Source organism: Hemicordylus capensis, chromosome 6 (genome assembly GCF_027244095.1).
Source record: "Hemicordylus capensis ecotype Gifberg chromosome 6, rHemCap1.1.pri, whole genome shotgun sequence".
NCBI classification, from domain to species: domain Eukaryota; kingdom Metazoa; phylum Chordata; class Lepidosauria; order Squamata; family Cordylidae; genus Hemicordylus; species Hemicordylus capensis.
This window is the reverse complement of record NC_069662.1, coordinates 6,747,830-6,768,124: the sequence shown is the minus strand read 5'-3', so window position 1 is coordinate 6,768,124 and position 20,295 is coordinate 6,747,830. Positions and strand designations below refer to the sequence as shown.

Genomic DNA, 20,295 nt, shown 5'->3' with positions numbered 1-20,295 from the left:
GAGGAGGAATTCAGCCACAATTATGCCAAATCCATCCAGTAGATTAGATACTATTTGGTACTGTGAATGGATTCATCCTCACTCTGGCTAAACATACCTCTTAAGGGGCTGGCTTGTATGATACTCCTCATGCCTTGTACTGGCACAAACAGTTAAGAAGGAGCAGTTCTGTCCCAATATCTTTCCTGGATGTGGTCAGCACATCCTTCCCTATAATCACATGGACCAGCCGTGTATGTTCATAGACTATTAGGTTACCTAAAATATATCTCTGATGTTTGTTTTGAATATTTCATTTTGAATATTGCATTGCACTCAAACACATTTTGTACTTTATTTAATATATATATATATTAGCTTGCTTATGGCTCCTTTGCCCCAGAGGATAATGAAATGATGCAGCACCGTTCCTTTTATCGCATGGTCCCAAATGAAGCTGCTCAATATACAGGGATTGTCCGATTGCTTCTCCATTTTGGATGGAATTGGGTTGGACTATTTGCTGTGGAGGATGACAGTGGATATCGTTTCCTGCGGTTCCTGGAGCCATTGCTCTCCCAGAATAGAATCTGTTCGGCTTTCACGCAAAGAATTCCAAGCAAACTACATTTGAATAAGGGGAAGGCATATGAAAGCATACTCTCAAAGATTTACCTGCTTTTCACAGAGAGCAAAGCCAATACATTTATCCTCTATGGAGAAACAAAGGCCTTTATGTGGCTGCGGTATTTTATGCTAATAATTGCTGAAACCTATAAGGACATCACATCTGTTTCCAGAAAGGTGTGGATTATAACAGCCCAAATTGAGTATGCATTTGGTGGCTTTCAGAAAGATTTGGATTTGCAACTCTTCCAAGGTTCCATTTTTTTCACCATTCACTCAAAGGAGCTAATAGGGTTCCAGACATTTCTGAAGACCCCAGGACCTTACTGGGCACAGGGAGATGGTTTTCTCAAGGTCTTCTGGGAGCATGCCTTTGACTGTTCAATTCCAAATCCCGGAGTGCTGACAAAGGTTGATGGCGCATGCAATGGGAAAGAGAGACTGGAGAGCCTTCCTGGGTCTGCTTTTGAAATGGACATGACTGGCCACAGCTACAGTATCTATAATGCTGTCTATGTGGTGGCACATGCTTTGCACACCATGCATTCATCTGGATCCAAACACAGAGCAATGCTGGGTGATAAAAAGAAATTCAACGCTTGGCAGGTAAGGTTTCCACAAGGAAACATCTTTATTGCCATGAACAAATTAGTATCAAGTTAGACAGCATCAACTTTTTCTTCCCCAAATAACTAGTGAAATGTTACCATATGTGTCTTATTTATTGATGAAAATCTGTAGGTTTCCTCTCCTCCAAAACAGAAAACTCCAGTATGTTCTTACCCTTTGTTATTTCCCCCCTCTCTCTTTAAACCAGCTCCATCCATTTCTTCAAGGCATTTATTTTAACAACACAGCTGGAGAACTGTTGCATTTTAATGATAGAAAGGAAATGGTAGCTGGATTTGATATAATAAACATAAATGTATTCCCAAACAACTCCATCCTTAAAGTAAGAGTTGGAAGAATGGATCCTAGTGAAGGAAAAGAATTCATCATTGATGAGGATTTAATCATTTGGCACAGGAGTTTTAACCAGGTGTGTTGACTGAAGGATACTCCATTATTTGCATGAGTGATATGGTCACAGGACCCTCAGGAACATACTTCCGGATCTGGAATCTACATTGGCCTTCTAAAGGAAGGGGAGATTGGAGACAATTACTCCTCCATAATGCACCCATAATACACCCATAATGCACCCATTATTAGTAGGGATGTGCGAAACGTTTTGGATACAAAATGTTTTGTACCCAAAACAGCCCATTTTGGCTGTTTTGTAGACAAAACAAAACACCCATTTTCCAGATCCAAAAGTATTGTATACAAAACAAAACGTCCCTGTTTCGGCTACAAAATGTTTTGTTGTTTCAGACCTCCATTTTGTGGTGATCTCTGAGTCAGTCTCCATTTTGTGTTTGACATCTCTTTGAATTTCTGGCCCTTCCAGCCTTCTGATCGGTGACCTAAAGCATGGGCTGACCTGCTTACAATTCCCTCCTTGTTCCACATTGCCTCTTTTGGTTCTTGCCACCCTTTACTGACCCCACATTGGCCAGGGGAAGGGTTGCTAACCCATGGGGTGCTGGGTTCTGTGGTGTTCTGAGTGGAGATTCTCTGGTAGCATATGAGAGTGGATTCTTGTTTTTCACTGAAAATCTCATATGCTACCAGAGAATCTACACTGAACACATCAGAAATAACAAAACCCAGTACCCCACAGGCTTGTGGGTATGGGGGTGGTTGGCACCCTATGTGCACTACACAACCTCTCGCTCTGGGCAACCCCCGTGCCCCCAAGTGGAATTATGGGGCTGCTGAAACCTCCATTATTCCCTATGGGAGAAATCTTAAAGACACATAAACTTCAACAAATCACAAAAAACAGCCCTTTGCCAAATTCCTTTGAAATAATTCTGGTAGTTTCCTTGCCCCCATTGGGCACTACCACCCACAACACTCCTCTTTGGGCCACCTCTTTCCCCTCGTTGTGAAGCGATACATTTGCTGGAATCCCCATTATTCCCTATGGGAAAATTCTTAAAGACGTGTAAACTAAAAAAATTCACACACAAAAATCAGCCCTTTGCCCAGTTCCTTTGAAATTTGGGTGGTAGCTTCCACCCATTGGACACTACCACCACCATCCACTCTTTTTGCCCTGGGACCCATTTTTAAAATACAAAATTGATTCGGATTTGGATTCTGAAAATTCAGCTACAAAACAAAACAGGGGTGATTTGGATTCAGAAAATTTGGGTACAAAACAAAACGGTGGTGTTTCAATTTGGATACAAATCAAAACAAGAAAATGCCAAAATGCACACCCCTGGTGATTAGTTGGGGTGTCAGCCAATACATGCAAAATAACTCCATTTCTCACAATGTTTGAAAAAAAAAATTCTGAATATAGCTGTGTAAGTGAAACATGATAAATATATTTGCCATGTCATGACTGAACTATAGCATGGTTATGAAGCAGCCAGAAGAAGAAAAAATGAGTCATACAGGAGGACCTGGCTATTTATGGACTGCATCCAGGGTAGTTAGTCATGATTAATCTCCATGAAAATCCATCAGACAAGTTAGTCATGACTAACTAAAATCCCATATTACTCCTGTATTGAAGGAGTTACACTGGCTGCTGATATGTTTCCGGGCAAAATACAAGGTGTTAGTTATAACCCATAAAGTCCTAAACAGCTTGGGCCCTAGGTATTTAAGAGAATATCTTCTTCGTTATGAACCTCACCACCCATTGAGTTCATCAGGAGAGGTCTGGTGGCTAATCGACTGGTGGATACTCAGGAACGGGCCTTCTCCATTGCTACCACAAGGCTCTGGAATGTGCTCCCTATTGAAATAAGAGCCTCCCCATCTCTGGCAATTTGTAAAAAAGTCTTTAACGACACAATTGTTCACCACCCAGGTTTTTAACTGATACTGTTTTGATTGTTTTTAATGTTGTTTTAGAATATTGTTTTTAAAAAGTTTAAATTGCCATATTTTAAGTTTCTTGTTTTGTTTTTAACTAATGTTTTAATGTTGTTTTTATTTTGTTGTAAACCACCCAAAAACATAAGTTTGCGGCAGTATAAAAATATGTTAAATAAATAAATAAATTATTAAATAATAAATAATTCCAAAAGGTCTTAGTCATGACAAAGTTTTCTATGGCCTTGTTCATGCTGTCCTTTGAATCCAAGTTTAAGGTGGGTTACTGATATGAGCGTGTTTTCAAATCCATATCAAAGTAATTTATGGCCTGAGATGTATCTGAGATTCTCGCCGTGCTGTGCATTCACACAATCTTACTCCTTACTCCTGCAGGGGATTCACAGCAGGAGATAGGGTATGCCCTCAACTCCTTCTGTAGGCTTCCAGCGGCATCTGGTGGGCGACTGTGTGAAACAGGATGTTGGACTAGACGGGCCTTGGGCCTGATCCAGCAGGGCTGTTCTTATGTTCTTCTTACTACTGCCAGTAACTTGCCTTAAGGCTAGATTCAAATGAGGAAATTTATTTCCTATAGACCCTAATTCTCCTTAGCCAACCACCTGCAAAATGTAGTATCTGCTTTGCTCAATAACGTTCTAGCAGAATGTGTGCATGTATCATGTTCTGTATGCTTCTGTCTATTCTATCTGAATAGGTCGAATATGTTTATTTGTTAATGAGCTGATATTCAACAAAACTCAATTTCTAATGCCTCCCATTCAAAATGGTCTTCATGTTTATGGAAAGGTGTTGCCCCTTTCAGTGTGCAGTGCCTCCTGCCCCCCTGGTTTTCAGAAGAAAAAGAGGGAAGGAGAGAAATTTTGCTGCCATGATTGTACTCCATGCCCAGAAGGCAAGATTTCCAACCAAACGGGTAGGTGATATGGTCCACCAAATATACAAGCATGGAGGGTTAATGCAAATAACTAAATTAGCAACCTACTAATATGTAAAAGAAACCACTGTGTTTGCTAAGCCAGTATTTCTTTATCAAGCTACCAAGAGGTTAGGATAATTTTACTGTCCTTCCATACCAGGGAATGAGATGACTTCAATTACAATAGTGTTCAGTTTGCACATGCATCCAGGAGGTGAGCAATTAGAAATCAAGCAGAATACGTGCACATGGGCTCCAGCTTTTAGCTGATGAAAGAATTGGGGAATCTAGTAGGGGTCTGCAATTCGGATTTTCGGTGTTTCAATTCAGATCTGAATCAAAACACCCCCGATTTGTTTTGGATCTGAATCTGGCCCTTCCAAATCACCCCCGATTCAATTCAGATCCTAATTAATCTGAATCCAAATCTGAATCAATTTGGATTTAAAAAAACGGGTCCTGGGGCCAAAGGAGTGGGTTGGGGTGGTAGTGCCTATTGGGTGGAAGCTACCACCCAAATTGTAGAGGGATTGGCCAAAGGGCTGATTTTTGGTGAATTTCTGAAATTTTAGTGTCTTTGGGGCAGTTTGGGGGCATAACGTGGGATGTGGACCTAAAGAGTGGGGTGGTAGTTCCTAAGGGGTGGAGGCTACCACCACAGTTTCAGAGTGATTGGGCAAAGGGCTGATTTTTGGTGAATTGTTGAAGTTTACGCATCTTTAAGGTCCCCCCCCCATTAGGTATTATGGAGGGTGTATAGCTTCACATCAGGGGAAAAGGGGTGGCCTAGAGCAGTGTGTGGTTGGTGGTAGTGCAAGGCAGGGGTTCCATGATAGCAAATGCGATTTTCAATGAGACACCATGAATCCACTCTCATTTGCTATCATAGAATCTACACGCAGAACACCTCAGAAACAACAGAACCCTGTACCCCATGGGGGTGGTTGGCACCCTATGTGCATTACACCACCACTCACTCTGGGCCACCCCAGCACCCCCAAGTGCACTTATGGGGCTGCTGAAAGCTCCATTATACCTTATGAGGAAAAACCTTAAAGATGCGTAAACTTCAACAATTCACCAAAAATCAGCCCTCTGCCCAAATCCTTTGAAAAAATTAAGGTAGCTTCCTTGCCCCTACCTTGCACTACCACCAACCCCACACCACTCTGGGCCACCCCTTTCCCCCCGACGTGAAGCGATACACCCTCCGTTATAACTAATGGGGAAAAGCCTTAAAGATGCATAAACTTCAACAATTCACAAAAAATCAGCCCTTTGCCCAATCACTCTGAAATTGGGGTGGTAGCCTTCACCAATTAAGCACTACCACCCCACTCCACTCTTCTGCCCCAGATACCACGTTATGCCCCCAATCTGCCCCAAAGACACTAAAATTTCAGAAATTCACCAAAAATCAGCCCTTTGGCCAATCCCTCTGCAATTTGGGTGGTAGCCTCCACCCATTAGGCCCTACCACCCCACCCCACTCTTTTGGCCCTAGGACCCGAAATTCGAGTAGACATCACATCAGTCCTTTTTTCATTGAAGTCAATGGGAGGCAAAAAGGCGTGAAATTCAAATTGATGTCATTGCTCAAAATGGAGGGGGAAGAAGAAGGCATTTATCGGCCACAAAATGGAGGTCCAAAACAACAGATAATTCGGAGCTGAAACGGGAGTGTTTCGTTTCGGCTCAAAAAAATTTCAGGGGCCGAAATTGTGATTCGTTTCAGATCCGAATCACCTGAAATTGGGCGTTTCGGGTACAGATTGTTCTGTACCCGAAACGTTTCACACATCCCTAATATCTAGAACTGTAGAAAGGGACAACATTCTATAGGTTGCTCAATGTCAGGATATTTTTCCTCTTCAAATTATTTGTCTGCTGTCTATTAGAACCAGAATCAAAATAATCTTTAAAAATAACCTTGATTCTCCTGATTAAGTGTGGTATGGAATCTGCTGGTTGCACTGCTTTCTAAAACCCTGTCCAGGTGTTAGACACTCATGTACAATGTCCCCAACATGGCAATCTGAAACCTCACCCCTACATTCAAAAAGGTCTGCTGCACCCAGTTACAGCTTTTGGCTGCAGAGACAAACCCTGAGGTCCTTCACACAACTGCACACTGGGTAGGACAAGTGTCCTACTCAGGTTTTTGAGGATTGTGTGCTCTGAATTTTCAATGGTGTGGGAGCAAACAACTAGGCATGAGGAGTGAGAAGAGACTGTGTGGAATCAAGGTAGGAGGAAAGCTGAGCAGGACAGCTTTTCCTGATACCTTGGTCAAATGCTGGGTATGAAAGCTGGGTAGGACAGTGCTGTCCTACCCCACTTTTCCTCCTACCCTGATTCCATACAATCTTTTCTCCCCCTCCAACCTAGTTATTTGGTCCCACACAACAAAAAATTGGGAGCACACACAGCTCCCAAACCTGGGTAGGACACTTTGTTTTACCCCATTTTCGGTTATGTTATTGACCTAAACGTTTTCATAGTGATCTTTCTCCTGTGACCAAAATGCCTGAGGCACATTGTAGCTTTGGGCAATAGGGGAGTGGGGTGGAGCCTGGGTATTCAGAAGTGCATCCCCACTTTTTCTACCAATTTCCCTGCCTGGCATCTCCAGTTAGGGCTGAGAGAGATTCCTACCTGCAACCTTGGAGAAGCCACTGCCAGTCTGTGAAGACAATACGGAGCTAGATTGACCAATGGTCTCACTCAGTATATGGCAGCTTCCTATGTTCCTATGAAATGGGCTTAGCTGATGGAGCTCTTTGGATGGGGTTGTGTGCTGTGTTACCTTTTCTACAATGGTGCAAGTACGCCCAATGCCCTCCTTAGAATGTTGTACATAAAACAAGGAGAGAGCAGTTATGAATACATACCTTGTGATTGCCCTGAAAAATACTCTTACTCACTTTTCTATATAAAATGGGAAATCTTTACATGCCTTTTCACAAGGTCAAATCTGCATCTGGAAGCATTGGGCAGAATAAAACGTAAGCACTTCAAAGGTCCTTGTAAGAACTAACTGGTGCAATTAACAGATGAAGTGACTCTTAGCGGGTTCCTCTTCTATTCCAGATATGGACGACTGTTTCAAATGCCCAGAAGATGAATATCCAAACAAGTACAAAGATGGATGCATCTCTAAAGTTACAAACTTTCTGTCTTATGATGAACCTTTAGGGATCGGTTTAACCTCAGTTGCTGTTTCTTTTTCATTGATCACAGCTTTGGTGCTAGTAACATTTATTAAGCACCAAGATACTCCCATAGTCAAAGCCAACAATCAAGATATCACCTACATCCTCCTAATCTCCCTCCTTCTTTGTTTCCTCTCTTCTTTGCTGTTTCTTGGACAGCCTACAAAAGTGACCTGCTATCTCCAACAGTCTGCTTTTGTCATCATTTTCTCAGTGGCCATTTCGTGTGTGTTGGCCAAAACCATCACTGTGGTTGTAGCCTTCATGGCCACCAAACCAGGTTCCAACATGAGGAAGTGGGTGGGGAAAAGACTGCCTAACTCCATTGTCCTTTCCTGTTCCCTTATTCAAGCAGGCATTTGTGCAGGGTGGCTGGGAACCTCACCACCTTTCCCAGATTTGGACATGCAGTCACTAACTGGAGAAATCATAGCAGAATGTAACCCAGGGTCCACCACCATGTTTTATCTTGTTTTGGGCTACATGGGACTTCTGTCCATCATCAGCTTCATGGTGGCTTTCTTAGCCAGAAATTTGCCAGACACTTTTAACGAGGCCAAGTTCATCACCTTCAGTATGCTGATGTTTTGCAGTGTTTGGTTGTCTTTTGTTCCCACCTATCTCAGCACCAGGGGTAAATATATGGTTGTTGTGGAGATCTTCTCTATCTTAGCCTCCAGTGCTGGGCTACTGTGCTGTATCTTTCCCCCCAAATGCTACATTATTGTGCTGAGGCCTGATCTGAACAACAAAAAGCAGTTGATAAGGAGAAATAAATAAATAATCAGTCCTAAAATGTGCATTTATTGTGTGATGTTGGTGGCATATGGGTAGCAGTCTAGGTGTTGAGTCATCTTGGGCCAACGTGTAAAGTTGATCTTTTTGGTTACCATTAATGCCATTATTCCTTGGCACTAATAATCTGATAAGTGTTATGAATAAATATCCATATTTACCCAGTGAATGGGTTTCATTACAAGATTAGCTTTGGCGTGAAAATCTTGTCCAAAGCAACATATGATGTTAACTTAGAGGCTTCTAACACCATCTGCAGGTGCTTCTGTATATGTTTTAAAATACTTCTATACAACATACCAGTTCTCTGGGGGTCTTGCACTCATCCAGTTTGGCTGAAATTGGAAAACCCTCCTGCCTGAAACCTGGGAGAGCTGTTGCCCATCTCTGTAGACAATACACAGCTAGAAGGCAGCTTCCTATAGTCTTCTGTTTGGACCTAGAGTTCATGTTCCTCCTACCTTCCCCTTTGCATATTAAGATAGCAAATCTGCACGCATGATGAGGCTCAATGAAGTAGGGCAGGGTTCCATGTGGCCTTACCCTGCTTGCCTTTCTTGGTCCTCTACCAGCCATGGTACAGAATCATTAAATCCTCCAGATCTGGAGGAGTGTGGAATTTGGCCAGGCCATGGGTGGGTGAGGTTGGAGCACTCAATACACACTGCACACAAACCCCCATAAGAAACGACATGAGGGCTGAATTCAGGCCACACTTGCTTAACTATCTACAAGATCTGCAATTGAATAATAGAATTAGAGTACAAGTAGTATGTGCCCAGAGCAGGCTGCTTCAGACATGTCGACTGCCTTCCCCACTGTTGCTTGAAAAAACTGAGCTCAGAAGCCAATAACAGCCCCTTTAGTGCCCTGGCCTCTTCCAAAACAGAGTGGAGGAAGGATTTCCTGATTCACCACCCCACTTCCTGGGCTCAGAGCTCTAAGAGAGTGAGTGGAACAATTGCCCTAAGGAGGTTCCATTCTCAGGACATAAAATTTCAATGGAAATCCTCCTTCAATGCCAATGGTGCCCATATCTTTGGGTAGTTGAATTGCAAACCCTCATATCTGTGTTCACCTGCCAGTGCTACAGGGGATTCTACATGTTGCCAGCAACCACCACTGATGACAGTAGTACCTGAAGAATACTCAGCAAGAAGACAGCAAAAAAGCTAACACAAAAATTCTCTCCATTCGCCATTTAGGTGGAGATAAAACATTCCTACTTGGCCTCAGTTTCCTGTTCTGAAATTCAAAGTTTCTGTCCTAGATTTCCTTAGTGATTCTCTCTTTGCATGTATGCTGAATTTGATCACACTATGGTCACTGTTCCCTAAAGGGTCTATGACACCGACATATTGTACCAGGTCCTGGGTGCCACTCAGGATTAAGTCCAAGGTTGCCTTCTCTCTGTTTGGTTCCATGACCAACTGTTCTAAGGCACAGTCATTTAGCACATCTAGAATGTTGGCCTCTCTGTCATTACCTGAATGTAAATCTGCCCAGTCTATGTGTGGGTAACTGAAGTCACTTGTTATTACTTCCCTAGACACTTTGTTCTATATATTTGGAAATCTGCCCTAGGAGGGCACATAAGTAGAAGTACCACAAATACAACCATCAAATGTTCTCTCTAGCCATAGTAGTCAATTCTGTGCTCATTTGCGACCTGGCCACTGGCATTAGACTAGTTTTAGAAAGGAATATTGGATGGCTGCCAACTCTAAATATATCCTTCATGGAGAGCTCCAGTGACCTCCAAAGGGTCTTCAGCATATAATCTTCAGCATATTAGCCTACCCTGAAGGTGCACCAAATTAATCTCTGAAGGAGCACCAGGTTACACCAGAACAATATGATGAAAAGGGGAAGTTGACCAAGTTCAAACTGAAAGTGTCCTGGCCCTCACCCCAGCTCTGGTGGGCACAGACTTTCAGTTTTGACTGTGAATTGTTTCTCTCCTGTCTTCAAGGAAGCTGCTGGAACTTGACATGGAAAATAAATAACTCCAGATAATTGCAGGAGAGATAATTACTTCTGTGAAGTGTGGTCTTTGGGAGGAACCATAGGTAGGAAATATGTTTGTGTCTCTTCTCCTGGTCTTTAGTGGGAAGTAAGTTCAGGGTGATCACACTGAGTAAACCTAATGAGGAGACCCAGAACTCTGGTAGAAACCAGACAAAAGGGAGCTATTTTTGGATTACACTTGGCAATGTAGCCAGCCTTACAATAGACCGCGGCATTAGGGACCCACAGAGTCTGCTGCACAATGTGTAAGGCAGACTCACTAGTGTTGCACAATGAACTAAAGCGGTGTGTGGGTCTTTTGGTACTACTACTACTACTATTTATATATCACTTTTCAACTAATGTTCCCAAAGCGAGAGAGAAAATAAACAAAGATTGCTCCCGGTCCCCAAAAGGCTCACTAACTTTTAATCTGAAACTTAATTCTAATTGTGGCTTTAGCCCGCCTTTTAACTTCTTTACTTAATTTGGTTAATGATTTTAGTTTTATTCTACATTGTATCTATTTTATTGTTGTGAGCTGTCCCAAGCAGTAGTGTACTGGAGGGGCAGGGTATAAAAACTCTAAATAAATAAGGAAAGGAAGAAAGGAAGAAAGGAAGAAAGGAAGAAAGGAAGAAAGAAAGAAAGAAAGAAAGAAAGAAAGAAAGAAAGAAAGAAAGAAAGGCACCAGCAACAGCCACTGGAGGGATGCTGTGCTGGGTTTCGATAAATCTAGCTAAATGGAGTCTGGATCAGGGACAGATAAAACAAATCACCACTTTAAAAAGGTGCCTCTGTCGAGCCCTCCCTTGGGCTGGTCCCCAGTCAGGGGCTTAAAGTTTTTGCAGGTCAGGCACACCTCCTTTATGCAATGGCTTGTTGTCTCCACAAGACCCCTTGGAGGTCGCTGTCCAGGACCTTTAGCCTGAGTCCTCAGGCTACTTCCAGGTTGACACCTCTTCATAAACTGCCCACTCGTCATGGGCCAATGGTCTTTTATACAGCCCCTGACATGCAGGGCAACCGTGGCGAGATCTCCCCCGAGGCAAGATTTTGACCCTAAAACTGGCGAAAGCCCCCTGCATTCACATGGGACACTCCTGTGTGTCAGCAAGCCCTTGCCCTCAACAGATACTGTCCCACCATTTCCCTGCAGCGGCCAGCCTTGATTTACAGGGATGGAGGCAACAGTCATGCTTCTCATGGGGGTAAGCAGCATGGGGCTGGGCTTCTTACCCTGATTGGTGTTCAGTTTCTTCCTGCCCACTGTCCATCCTCCCAGGGTCCCCCCACATCCTCTTTTCTCAGTTAGAAGATGAATGTTCCTTTTGTTGACTTGATCCTGAGCCCTTTATACATGTACATTTTGCCTCTAGGAGTGGTTTCAACTGGGAAACCAGCTTGCAGGGTATAGGGTTTTACCCTTTTCTCCAAGCCCCACAGCCCTGATTTAGATTGGGGCCCCCTAAAGCTTCTCCCAATCTCCAACAGGGAGATAGGACTGTAGCTCAATGGTAGAGCATCTGTTAGGAAATTTAGGACTGACAAAAGGAAGTACTTTTTCACACAGCGCATAGTTAATCTATGGAATTCTCGTACACAAGATGTGGTGACAGCCACTAGTCTGGATAGCTTTAAGAAGGGGCTTAGATAAATTCATGGATGAAAAGTCTATCAAAGGCTATGAATCTGGTGTCTATGGGCCACCTCCAGCCTCAGAGTCATGATGCCTCTGAATACCAGTTGCAGGGGAGCAACAGCAAGAGAGAAGGCATGCACATACCTCTTGCCTGTGGGCTTCCCAGAAACACCTGGTGGGCCACTGTGTGGAATAGGATGCTGGACTAGATAGGCTTTGGGCCAGATACAGCAGGGCTGTTCTTTTGTTCTCCTCAGCCTTGCATACAGAACCTGACAAATGAAGTTGAGGCATGCCCACTGTTTACAAACCATTTACCAGAAATTGGTCCCATTTTACAGTTGAGGTACTTCTGAGCATATGCAGAGTGATTACACCACACTCATGCATAGGACCAGCAACTTCCCTGTGTTTTGTTTGTTTCTTTTTTCTGTGGGCTTGATCTGCTCTGTCTCTTCCCTCACAATTTTTGGTTTAACTAGGACCGTCTCCAACATTTGTTCCGGAACTGGAGCAAATGCACTTTCCTGCAGCTATGAGTTCCTGAAATTCACCTGAGCTCTTTCCCCAGACCGTGTGCACTTCTGAAATTCACAAACATGAATGGGATTGTGCGTAAGACTATGGGGCTATTCTCACGATCGGCAAAAATTGGACTAGGAAAGCCTAGCCCAATTTTTGCTAATTGTGTAAACCACCGGGCTGGCAGGGTTACAAGAAGGTCACCCGCTTCTGTAGCCCTCCCCTTAGCCCAGGTTTGCGGAGCGAGCGCTCTGCAAACCCGGGCCATCTGAGCGTGAGTACCTGCGGGGTGGCTCCGTGCCACAGCTACTCATGAGTAGACCCCCGAAGGGGAGACGAAAAGCCACCTCCTGGCTCCAGGGGTCTCCCCAGTATGCCCTCCGCGCTCGCGCAGTGCATACTGGAGCTTCCAGGGGCCACGTGGCCCCCGAGCTCCTCAGCCCCCGCCAGCTCCATCACGGAGCAGGCAATCGTGTGGGCAGCCGATCCGGCTGCCCAGGGCTCCCTCCCTGCACACTCGCAAAAACTGGGTCTCACTAATCATGAGACCCGGACCTATATGTGAGACCTGAGTTGGAGCAGTGTAGAAATTTATTAAATTAATAAACAAATATCTGACACAGGTTCCTTGGGATAGAGCTGGAACTATTTAATTCGTTATTGTAAATAATAAATTTAATATTTATTATTTTTAAATAAAGTAAGGTTGATCTAAGAACCCCCTGTTTTGATGACTTGTTGTCGAGAGTGCTTATTTGTAAGTATTTCCAATACCAAAAGCCACCTTCTCTTAGGAACATAGGAAAATAGAAAATTGCCATACACTGAGTCAGACCATTGGTCTATCTAGCTCAGTATTGTCTACACAGACTGGCAGCGGCTTCGCCAAGGTTGCAGGCAGGAACCTCTCTCAGCCCTATCTTGGAGAAGCCAGGGAGGGAACTTGAGACATTCTGCTCTTCCCAGAGTGGCTCCACCCCCACAGGGAATCTCTTCCAGTGCTCACACATCTAGTCTCCCTTTCATGTGCAACCAGGGTAGACCCTGCTTAGCTAAGGGGACAGGTCATTCTTGCTTCTACAAGACCAGCTCTCCTCTCCTTATAGAAATAGATATGGGAAGATGGGCTATTTGATAAACTAAAGATCACTCAGCTGAACCGCACATCACTCAAGTGGACCCAAATCTCTTCCTCTAGTTAAGGGTAGCAAAATAGGATACAAGGTGTGCTTGTGCCAAACTGAATGCATGCGAACTCTAAGGTGAACATGTAGCTAATATATGGACATTTTTGCATGACTTCCCTTGGAATCCTGAGAAATCTTGTGAGCAGAAGCCTTCAAGTTAATCTTAAATTTTGCTTCAGATGAAACTGAGTAGCTAATATAATTTTTTTATACTGGTCAGTAATTTAATGATTAATTCTGACATCTCCTGGTAATACTCTCACTTTAAGAACAGCAAACAGGTTAACCCCTGCTAACTAGGCAAAGAAGCACCTCTTTAAAGTGGCGATCCTATTTATTTAGCAGGGGGAGAGCAACTGGCCCTATCCACCCACAGCACAGCATCTCTCCAGTGTCTACCTTATGTTACTTTTTAGATTGTGAGCCCATTGGGGACAGGGATCCATCTTATGTATTTATTATTTCTCTACGTAATCCACTTTGGACACTTTTGTTAAAAAATTTTATATAAATATTTGTTGTTAAACTAAATTCAACCCAGTTTGCAACAGCTATGAGTGAACGTCAGTATGCAAGACAAGCAAAACGAGAACACACACACATACACACACAGACATCTTCTAGGAGAGACCATATTACTCATTTGTTGAAAGAACTTAACTGGCTGCCAATACATTTCCGGGCAAAATACAAGATGCTGGTTATTACCTATAAATCCCTAAACAGCCCTGGGTATTTAAGAGAACATCTTCTTTGCCATGAGCCCCACCATCTGTTTAGATCATCTGGAGAGGTTAGTCTATGGTTGCCACTGGCTCATCTGGTGGCTACTCAGGGACAGGCCTTCTCCATTGCTGCCCCTGGACTTTGGAATGTGCTCCCTGTTGAAATAAGAGCCTCCCCATCTCTGGCAACCTTTTTAAAAGCACTGGAAACACATTGAGGCGGGTCTTACAATCAGTGAGACCCGCTTTGTCCGGGTTTGCGGGGAGAGCAGACGATTGGGCAGACCTGCCTGGGAGGCCGGATCTGCCGCCCACACGACTGCTGCTGGCTCCATGATGGCGCCGGCAGGGGCTGGGGAGTTCTGGGGCCGCGTGGCCCCCAGAAGCTCCAGAATGCCCTGCGCAAGTGCGCAGGGCATACTGGAGAGACCCCTGAGGTGGGAGGCTGCTTTTCAGCCTCCCGCCGGGGGTCTACTCATGAGTAGCCTTGGTGCGGAGCCACGCCACAGCTACTCATGATCCCCAAAACTGGGTTTGCAGAGTGCTCGCTCCGCAAACCCGGTTTAAGGGGTGGGCTGCTTGAGCGGGTTAACCGCTCAGGAACCACAAGGCTCACAGTTGAGCCCGGTGGTTTGCATGGTGGGACAAAATTGGGCTAGCAGAGGCTAGCCCGATTTTGTCCCATCATGTGAATAACCTCATTTATTCATCTAAGCTTTTAATTAGATGTATAGTTTTAAAAATTTTAATACTGGTTTTAAAATATTTTTTAAATGTTTTAAATGATTTTAATTTTAAACAGCCCAGAGATGCAAGTTTTGGGCGGTATATAAATATTTTAAATAAATAAATATAGTTATTCTAGTGGTCAAGGTTGATCAAGAAAAGACAGGACAGAGATATGTTGCTTAAATTATATAAATGTGACACAGCAGTGAAGAGAGCAGAGTACTGAACCATGATCAGACACGTTATAATCAACTTTATTCTGAACGTATCTCATTGAAATGGATCTGTCACAGAGTGGTTGTGTTTCCTCGGGGTATGTGAACAGAACAAAGAGGTTAGACTGATTATGTTCAAGACATGTAAAATCAGTATACAGTGTAAGAACATACAGATTGATAGACACCTACAGTTATTCACATATTGTTTAAAACATGTACATTAGCACATTTTTGTCGGTGCATAGCATTTAAGCGAGGCTGTACCCAAGTTCACTTTTTAAAAAGAGTGCATGCACAGTTATTCACATTCAAACAAGTGCAAGATGAAATAAAAATAACAGGGCTCTTAGATGCTTTATTTTCCCCTCAACAGCTGCACCCTGTTGTTCAGCTCAGGCTTTAGCAATATGATGTAGCATTTAGGGGAAAAGATGCAAGCCAATAATCCAGCACTGGAGGCTAAAATGGAGAAGATCTCCACAGCCACCATAGATTTCCCCTTGGTGCTGAGGTATGTGGGAACAAAAGATAACCAAACACTGCAGAACATCAGCATACTGAAGGTGATGAACTTGGCTTCATTAAAAGTGTCAGGCAACTTTCTGGCCAGGAAAGCCACAGTGAAGCTGATGATGGACAAAAGTCCCATATAACCCAGGACAAGATATAACATGACGACAGACCCTTCATTACATTCTGCTATGATCTCTTCAGGCAGTGACAGCATGTCCAGTTCTGGAAATGGGGGAGATGCTCCTAGCCACACCCCACAAATACCTACTTGAATAAAGGAGCAGGAAAAGACAATTGAGTTGGCCAGTCGTTTCCCCACCCACTTCCTCATGCTGGACCCTGGTTTGGTGGCCATGAAAGCTACAACCACAGTGATGGTTTTGGCCAACACACAAGAAACAGCCCCTGAAAATATGATGCCAAAAGCAGATTGACGGAGAAAGCAGGTCACTTTTCCAGGTTGTCCGAGAAACAGGAAAGAAGAGAGGAAGCAGAGCAGGAGGGAGACAAGGAGAGCATAGGTGATGTCCAGGTTGTTGGCTTTGACTATGGGGGTATCTTTGTGCTTGATAAAAGTTGTTAGCACCAAGACTGTGATCAGGGAAAAAGAGACAGCCACAGTGGCTAAACTGATCCCTAGAGGTTCTTCATAAGAAAGAAAAGTTAAACGTTTGGGAATGCATCTATCTTGGTGCTTGCTTGGATATTGGTCTGAAGGGCATTTGACACATTCGACCATATCTGGGGGAAAAAGAAAAGAATGCAGGGCCACTACAGTGCCAATTCATATGTGATTCTTATGAATCACATACCAATTCATATGTGTCATATATGCCAATTCATATACAGCAGGATATTTAGATGACTGTTATGTAAATTATCTTTTGACAGATCAGAATTCAACAATATTTCCAAATTTTGCCCAGTGGCTTTGCTGAATCTGTCATGAAATAATTCAAAACCCCACAATGCTTATCTATTTTTCTGAACAATATAATATATGAGACTGCACAAAGTTTTTGCAATGTACATAGTATAGAAGTTAAGATGAGCACAAGTAGAAACTGAAAGGATTTTAACTCCCATGTTAAACTGAAGGTTTGGGGATTATGAATATTACTACATGAGGTTTCTAAGATAGATCACTACTGTCAACATTGACTGGAGCAGGGTTTCAGAGAGGATTTTTTTTCTACCTCTTTCTGGAGATGCCACACATCAAATCACCATAACAGCAGAATGCAAACCTTCTCTGTGTGTTCTAGCATACTTCTTCATGAGCCCTGCCACTCATTAAGTTCATCTGGGGAGGTCTGGTTGGAATTGCCACTTTCTCAGTTGGTGGCGATGCAAAACTGGGTCTTTTCTAGGGTTGCCCCAGGACAACCTTAATGTGATTAATGTGCTTCTTAATGCAATTAGAGCCTACCCTTCTCTGGATGTTTTTAAGAAGGACCTGAAGACATACCTGTCTAGTCACTCTTTTAGTTTATAGTTTTAAAGAGTTTTTATCCATATTTTAAACTGTTTTCATTGCGTTAATGTTTTAATTGTTGTGTTTTCAATTGTGATCTGCCCAGGGACTTGTGTGGGGGAGCGGTATAAAAATGTCTCAAATAAATAAGTAAGTAAGTAAGTAAATAAATAAATAAATATGCAGAATGGTGTGCTGGTGTCCAGGAAGAAGGGAAGGATGCAAGCAATTGTACCATGTATGCATCCTGATTCCATGTTCTTGGGCAAGCCCAGCAAAAAAATGTGTGAAACGGTCCTCTAAGGAAGCTGCACCCAATCACTTCTGCCCATGGTGCTAGGAGCAAGAATTGCTCTTTTACTGCCCACGTGAACATATGATAATCAGCCTAGTTTTAAAGATTTTGGAGCGATTCCAGTTTCTATAGACAATGCCTGTGAATCATGTTGATAATACAATTCTGACAAATTCATAGACTCGCCAAATTATGCTCTCTGGAATTCTGGATTTTTATTTCTAGCATCAGCTAAAGGCTGGTTCATATATGGTCATCTCTGCTTGCTTACCTTGTTTGCTGAGATACCTGTTGCAAAATATCACCTACCTTTTTGGTTTGAAATCTTGCCTTCTGGGCATGGAGCACAATCGAAGCAGCAAAATTTCTCCCCTTCCCTCTTTCTCTTCTGGAATCCAGGGTGGCAGGAGTCACTACAGACAGAAAGGGGCAGCCCCTATCACCAAAGACAAGCGATTCTTAGGAGGGGAGGAAGGAGAATTTAAACACTTACAGAAATGGTATAATGAACCATCTTACAATACCTGCCGGAACATGGTGGCAGTTATTTTTCCTACCAGTTTCTTGGCTGAACAATTTGCAACTCGAGAAAAGAAATTCATAACTCAGCTGAACACACACATCTCCCTCCCTCCCTCTCTCTTTATCATGTTTCTATACCGCCTAACATGTGCATCCCTAGGCAATATACATAAATTAAATTACAACAAATATGTTGCACAATATATAAAATACAACAAATGGAGCACTGAGGGGGGAAATCCCTGGAACCCATACCTCATTAAAATGCCTGTGCCACACGATCATACTTTCATTAATGAAGAATTGTGTTTCTTCACTGGGATCCACCCTTCCAACTTTAACTCTAAGGAAGGAATTATTTGGGAGCAAATTCATTATATCAAATCCAGCCACCACTTCCCTCTTATCATTAAAGGACACTGTTTCTCCAGCAGAATTGTTAAACAAAACACCTTGAAGAAATGGATGGAGCTATTTGAAAGAGAGAGAGAGAGAGAGAGAATATTATTTATTGTTCAGAATATTTCTATGCTGCTTTTCAAGAAAACAGTTCACAAAGCATTTACGGACCAAAATCAAGTTTGTAAAAATTGCTCCTTGCCCTAAAGGGCTCACAGGTTCATGGCAATTCTTGTGCCAAGTTTCACAGACTATTTCTTTGTGGTTACAATTTCATCTAACGAGTCCCAAGACAGAAAATGTAGGGTATTGCAGTTCCAAGGGACTGAACATTTCAACTTATAATATTTCAACATTCAAATGTAAGGCAAAATGTGGACTCACAAATGATTCAGTATGGTGTGCAATAAAATGATGCCACTCATTCCTGAAGGATAAAGTTGTATGCCGTTTCACCTCATACATCCCCCCCACCCCGGCAAGACAGCTATTCCATTACCTGCCAAGGCTTAAGATCTTGATGTTCAGCTTCTTTACTCTTCATCATTGCCCTGCGTTTAGATCTAGATGAGTCCATAGCATGCAATGCATGTGCTACAACACAAACAGCATTATATATGCTGTAGCTGTGGCCTGTCATGTGCATTTCAAACACAGGCCCAGGAAGGCTCTCCAGCCTCTCCTCCCCAGTACATGTTCTATCAGCTTTTGGCACTTTCTGATTTGGAAAAGAACAGTTGAAAGCTTGCTCCCAGAAGTCCTTGAGAAAACCATCTCCTGGTGTCCAGTAGTGTCTTATGTTCTGAAGATATGTCTGGAAATATTGAGGTTTACTTGAGTGAATTGCAAAGGAAACTGTCCCTTCAAATATCTCTAAATCAAAACTCCTTGCAAGAGCTGTTATGGCAAAATCAATCTGTGCAGTCATAATCCAAACCTTTCCAATAGTTGTGCTTTCCTGATATTCAGGCTCTGCTAGAATCATTAAACAGACTAGCCAATTAATGGTCAGTGTATCACCATAGATGACAAATGTTCTTGCTTTCTTATCCATTAAAGGAGTATAGATAGTCCAGGCCATGCTCAAAAATACATCCACATCATGATAATTGACTTGGTTTGGGATTCTTTCTGTGAAGGCTATACAGATTCCACTCTTGGAAAACAATGGCTCCAGATTCATTAGAAAATGATCTCCACTCTCATCGTCCACAGCAAAGAGTCCAACCCATGCCCATCGGAAATGATTAAGTAACTGGATAATGCCCAAATATTGATTGGCTTCATTCGAGACCATGCGGTAAAATGAAGAGACCCTCATGATCTTACCGTCTTCAGGGGCAAATGACCCGTATGTGAGCTTTTAAAAAGTACAGAAGTTTAAGAAATCAGTTAATTTAAGAGGAGCATCTGAGAAATGTGGATGAGAGTCTCATTTCATAAAACAAAAAGCTAAAACCCTGATTTGAGTTAGCATCTTTTCTTAAAGTTAGTAGAGTTTAAGTCAAGGACTCTTCTAGCTCATAACGTGATGCAATTTCTGGGCAACAGTTGCCTTTAAAGCATCTACAAGAC

General features: G+C 42.9%; 2 protein-coding genes across 2 annotated transcripts; one reads left to right on the top strand and one right to left on the bottom strand.

Moving 5' to 3' along the window:
• Positions 1-420: 420 nt before the first annotated feature.
• Positions 421-8,472, top strand: LOC128329579 (vomeronasal type-2 receptor 26-like). The gene is made up of 4 exons (XM_053261051.1): positions 421-1,212; positions 1,424-1,645; positions 4,351-4,477; positions 7,571-8,472. Exons 1-4 carry the CDS (start codon positions 421-423, stop codon positions 8,470-8,472), a joined length of 2,043 nt encoding a protein of 680 aa, XP_053117026.1.
• Positions 8,473-15,872: 7,400 nt separating this feature from the next.
• Positions 15,873-20,017, bottom strand: LOC128330447 (vomeronasal type-2 receptor 26-like). Its single transcript, XM_053263343.1, has 4 exons — positions 19,220-20,017; positions 18,577-18,792; positions 18,109-18,235; positions 15,873-16,771 (listed from the first exon to the last, which is right to left on the bottom strand). The coding sequence occupies exons 1-4, from the start codon at positions 20,015-20,017 to the stop codon at positions 15,873-15,875; spliced, it is 2,040 nt and encodes a 679-aa protein (XP_053119318.1).
• Between the last annotated feature and the right edge of the window lie 278 nt (positions 20,018-20,295).

Bases quoted from the DNA above. Each gene is read 5' to 3' on its own strand.
- LOC128329579 (XM_053261051.1), top strand. From the start codon at position 421: ATGGTCCCAAATGAAGCTGCTCAATATACAGGGATTGTCCGATTGCTT. The intron at 1,213-1,423 runs GTAAGGTTTCCA...TCTTTAAACCAG, and splicing joins AGAAATTCAACGCTTGGCAG to CTCCATCCATTTCTTCAAGG. The intron at 4,478-7,570 runs GTAGGTGATATG...CTTCTATTCCAG, and splicing joins CAAGATTTCCAACCAAACGG to ATATGGACGACTGTTTCAAA.
- LOC128330447 (XM_053263343.1), bottom strand. From the start codon at position 20,017: ATGGTCTCGAATGAAGCCAATCAATATTTGGGCATTATCCAGTTACTT. The intron at 18,793-19,219 runs GTAATGGAATAG...TCTTTCAAATAG, and splicing joins AAGATCTTAAGCCTTGGCAG to CTCCATCCATTTCTTCAAGG. The intron at 16,772-18,108 runs GTAGGTGATATT...TTTTTCCCCCAG, and splicing joins CAAGATTTCAAACCAAAAAG to ATATGGTCGAATGTGTCAAA.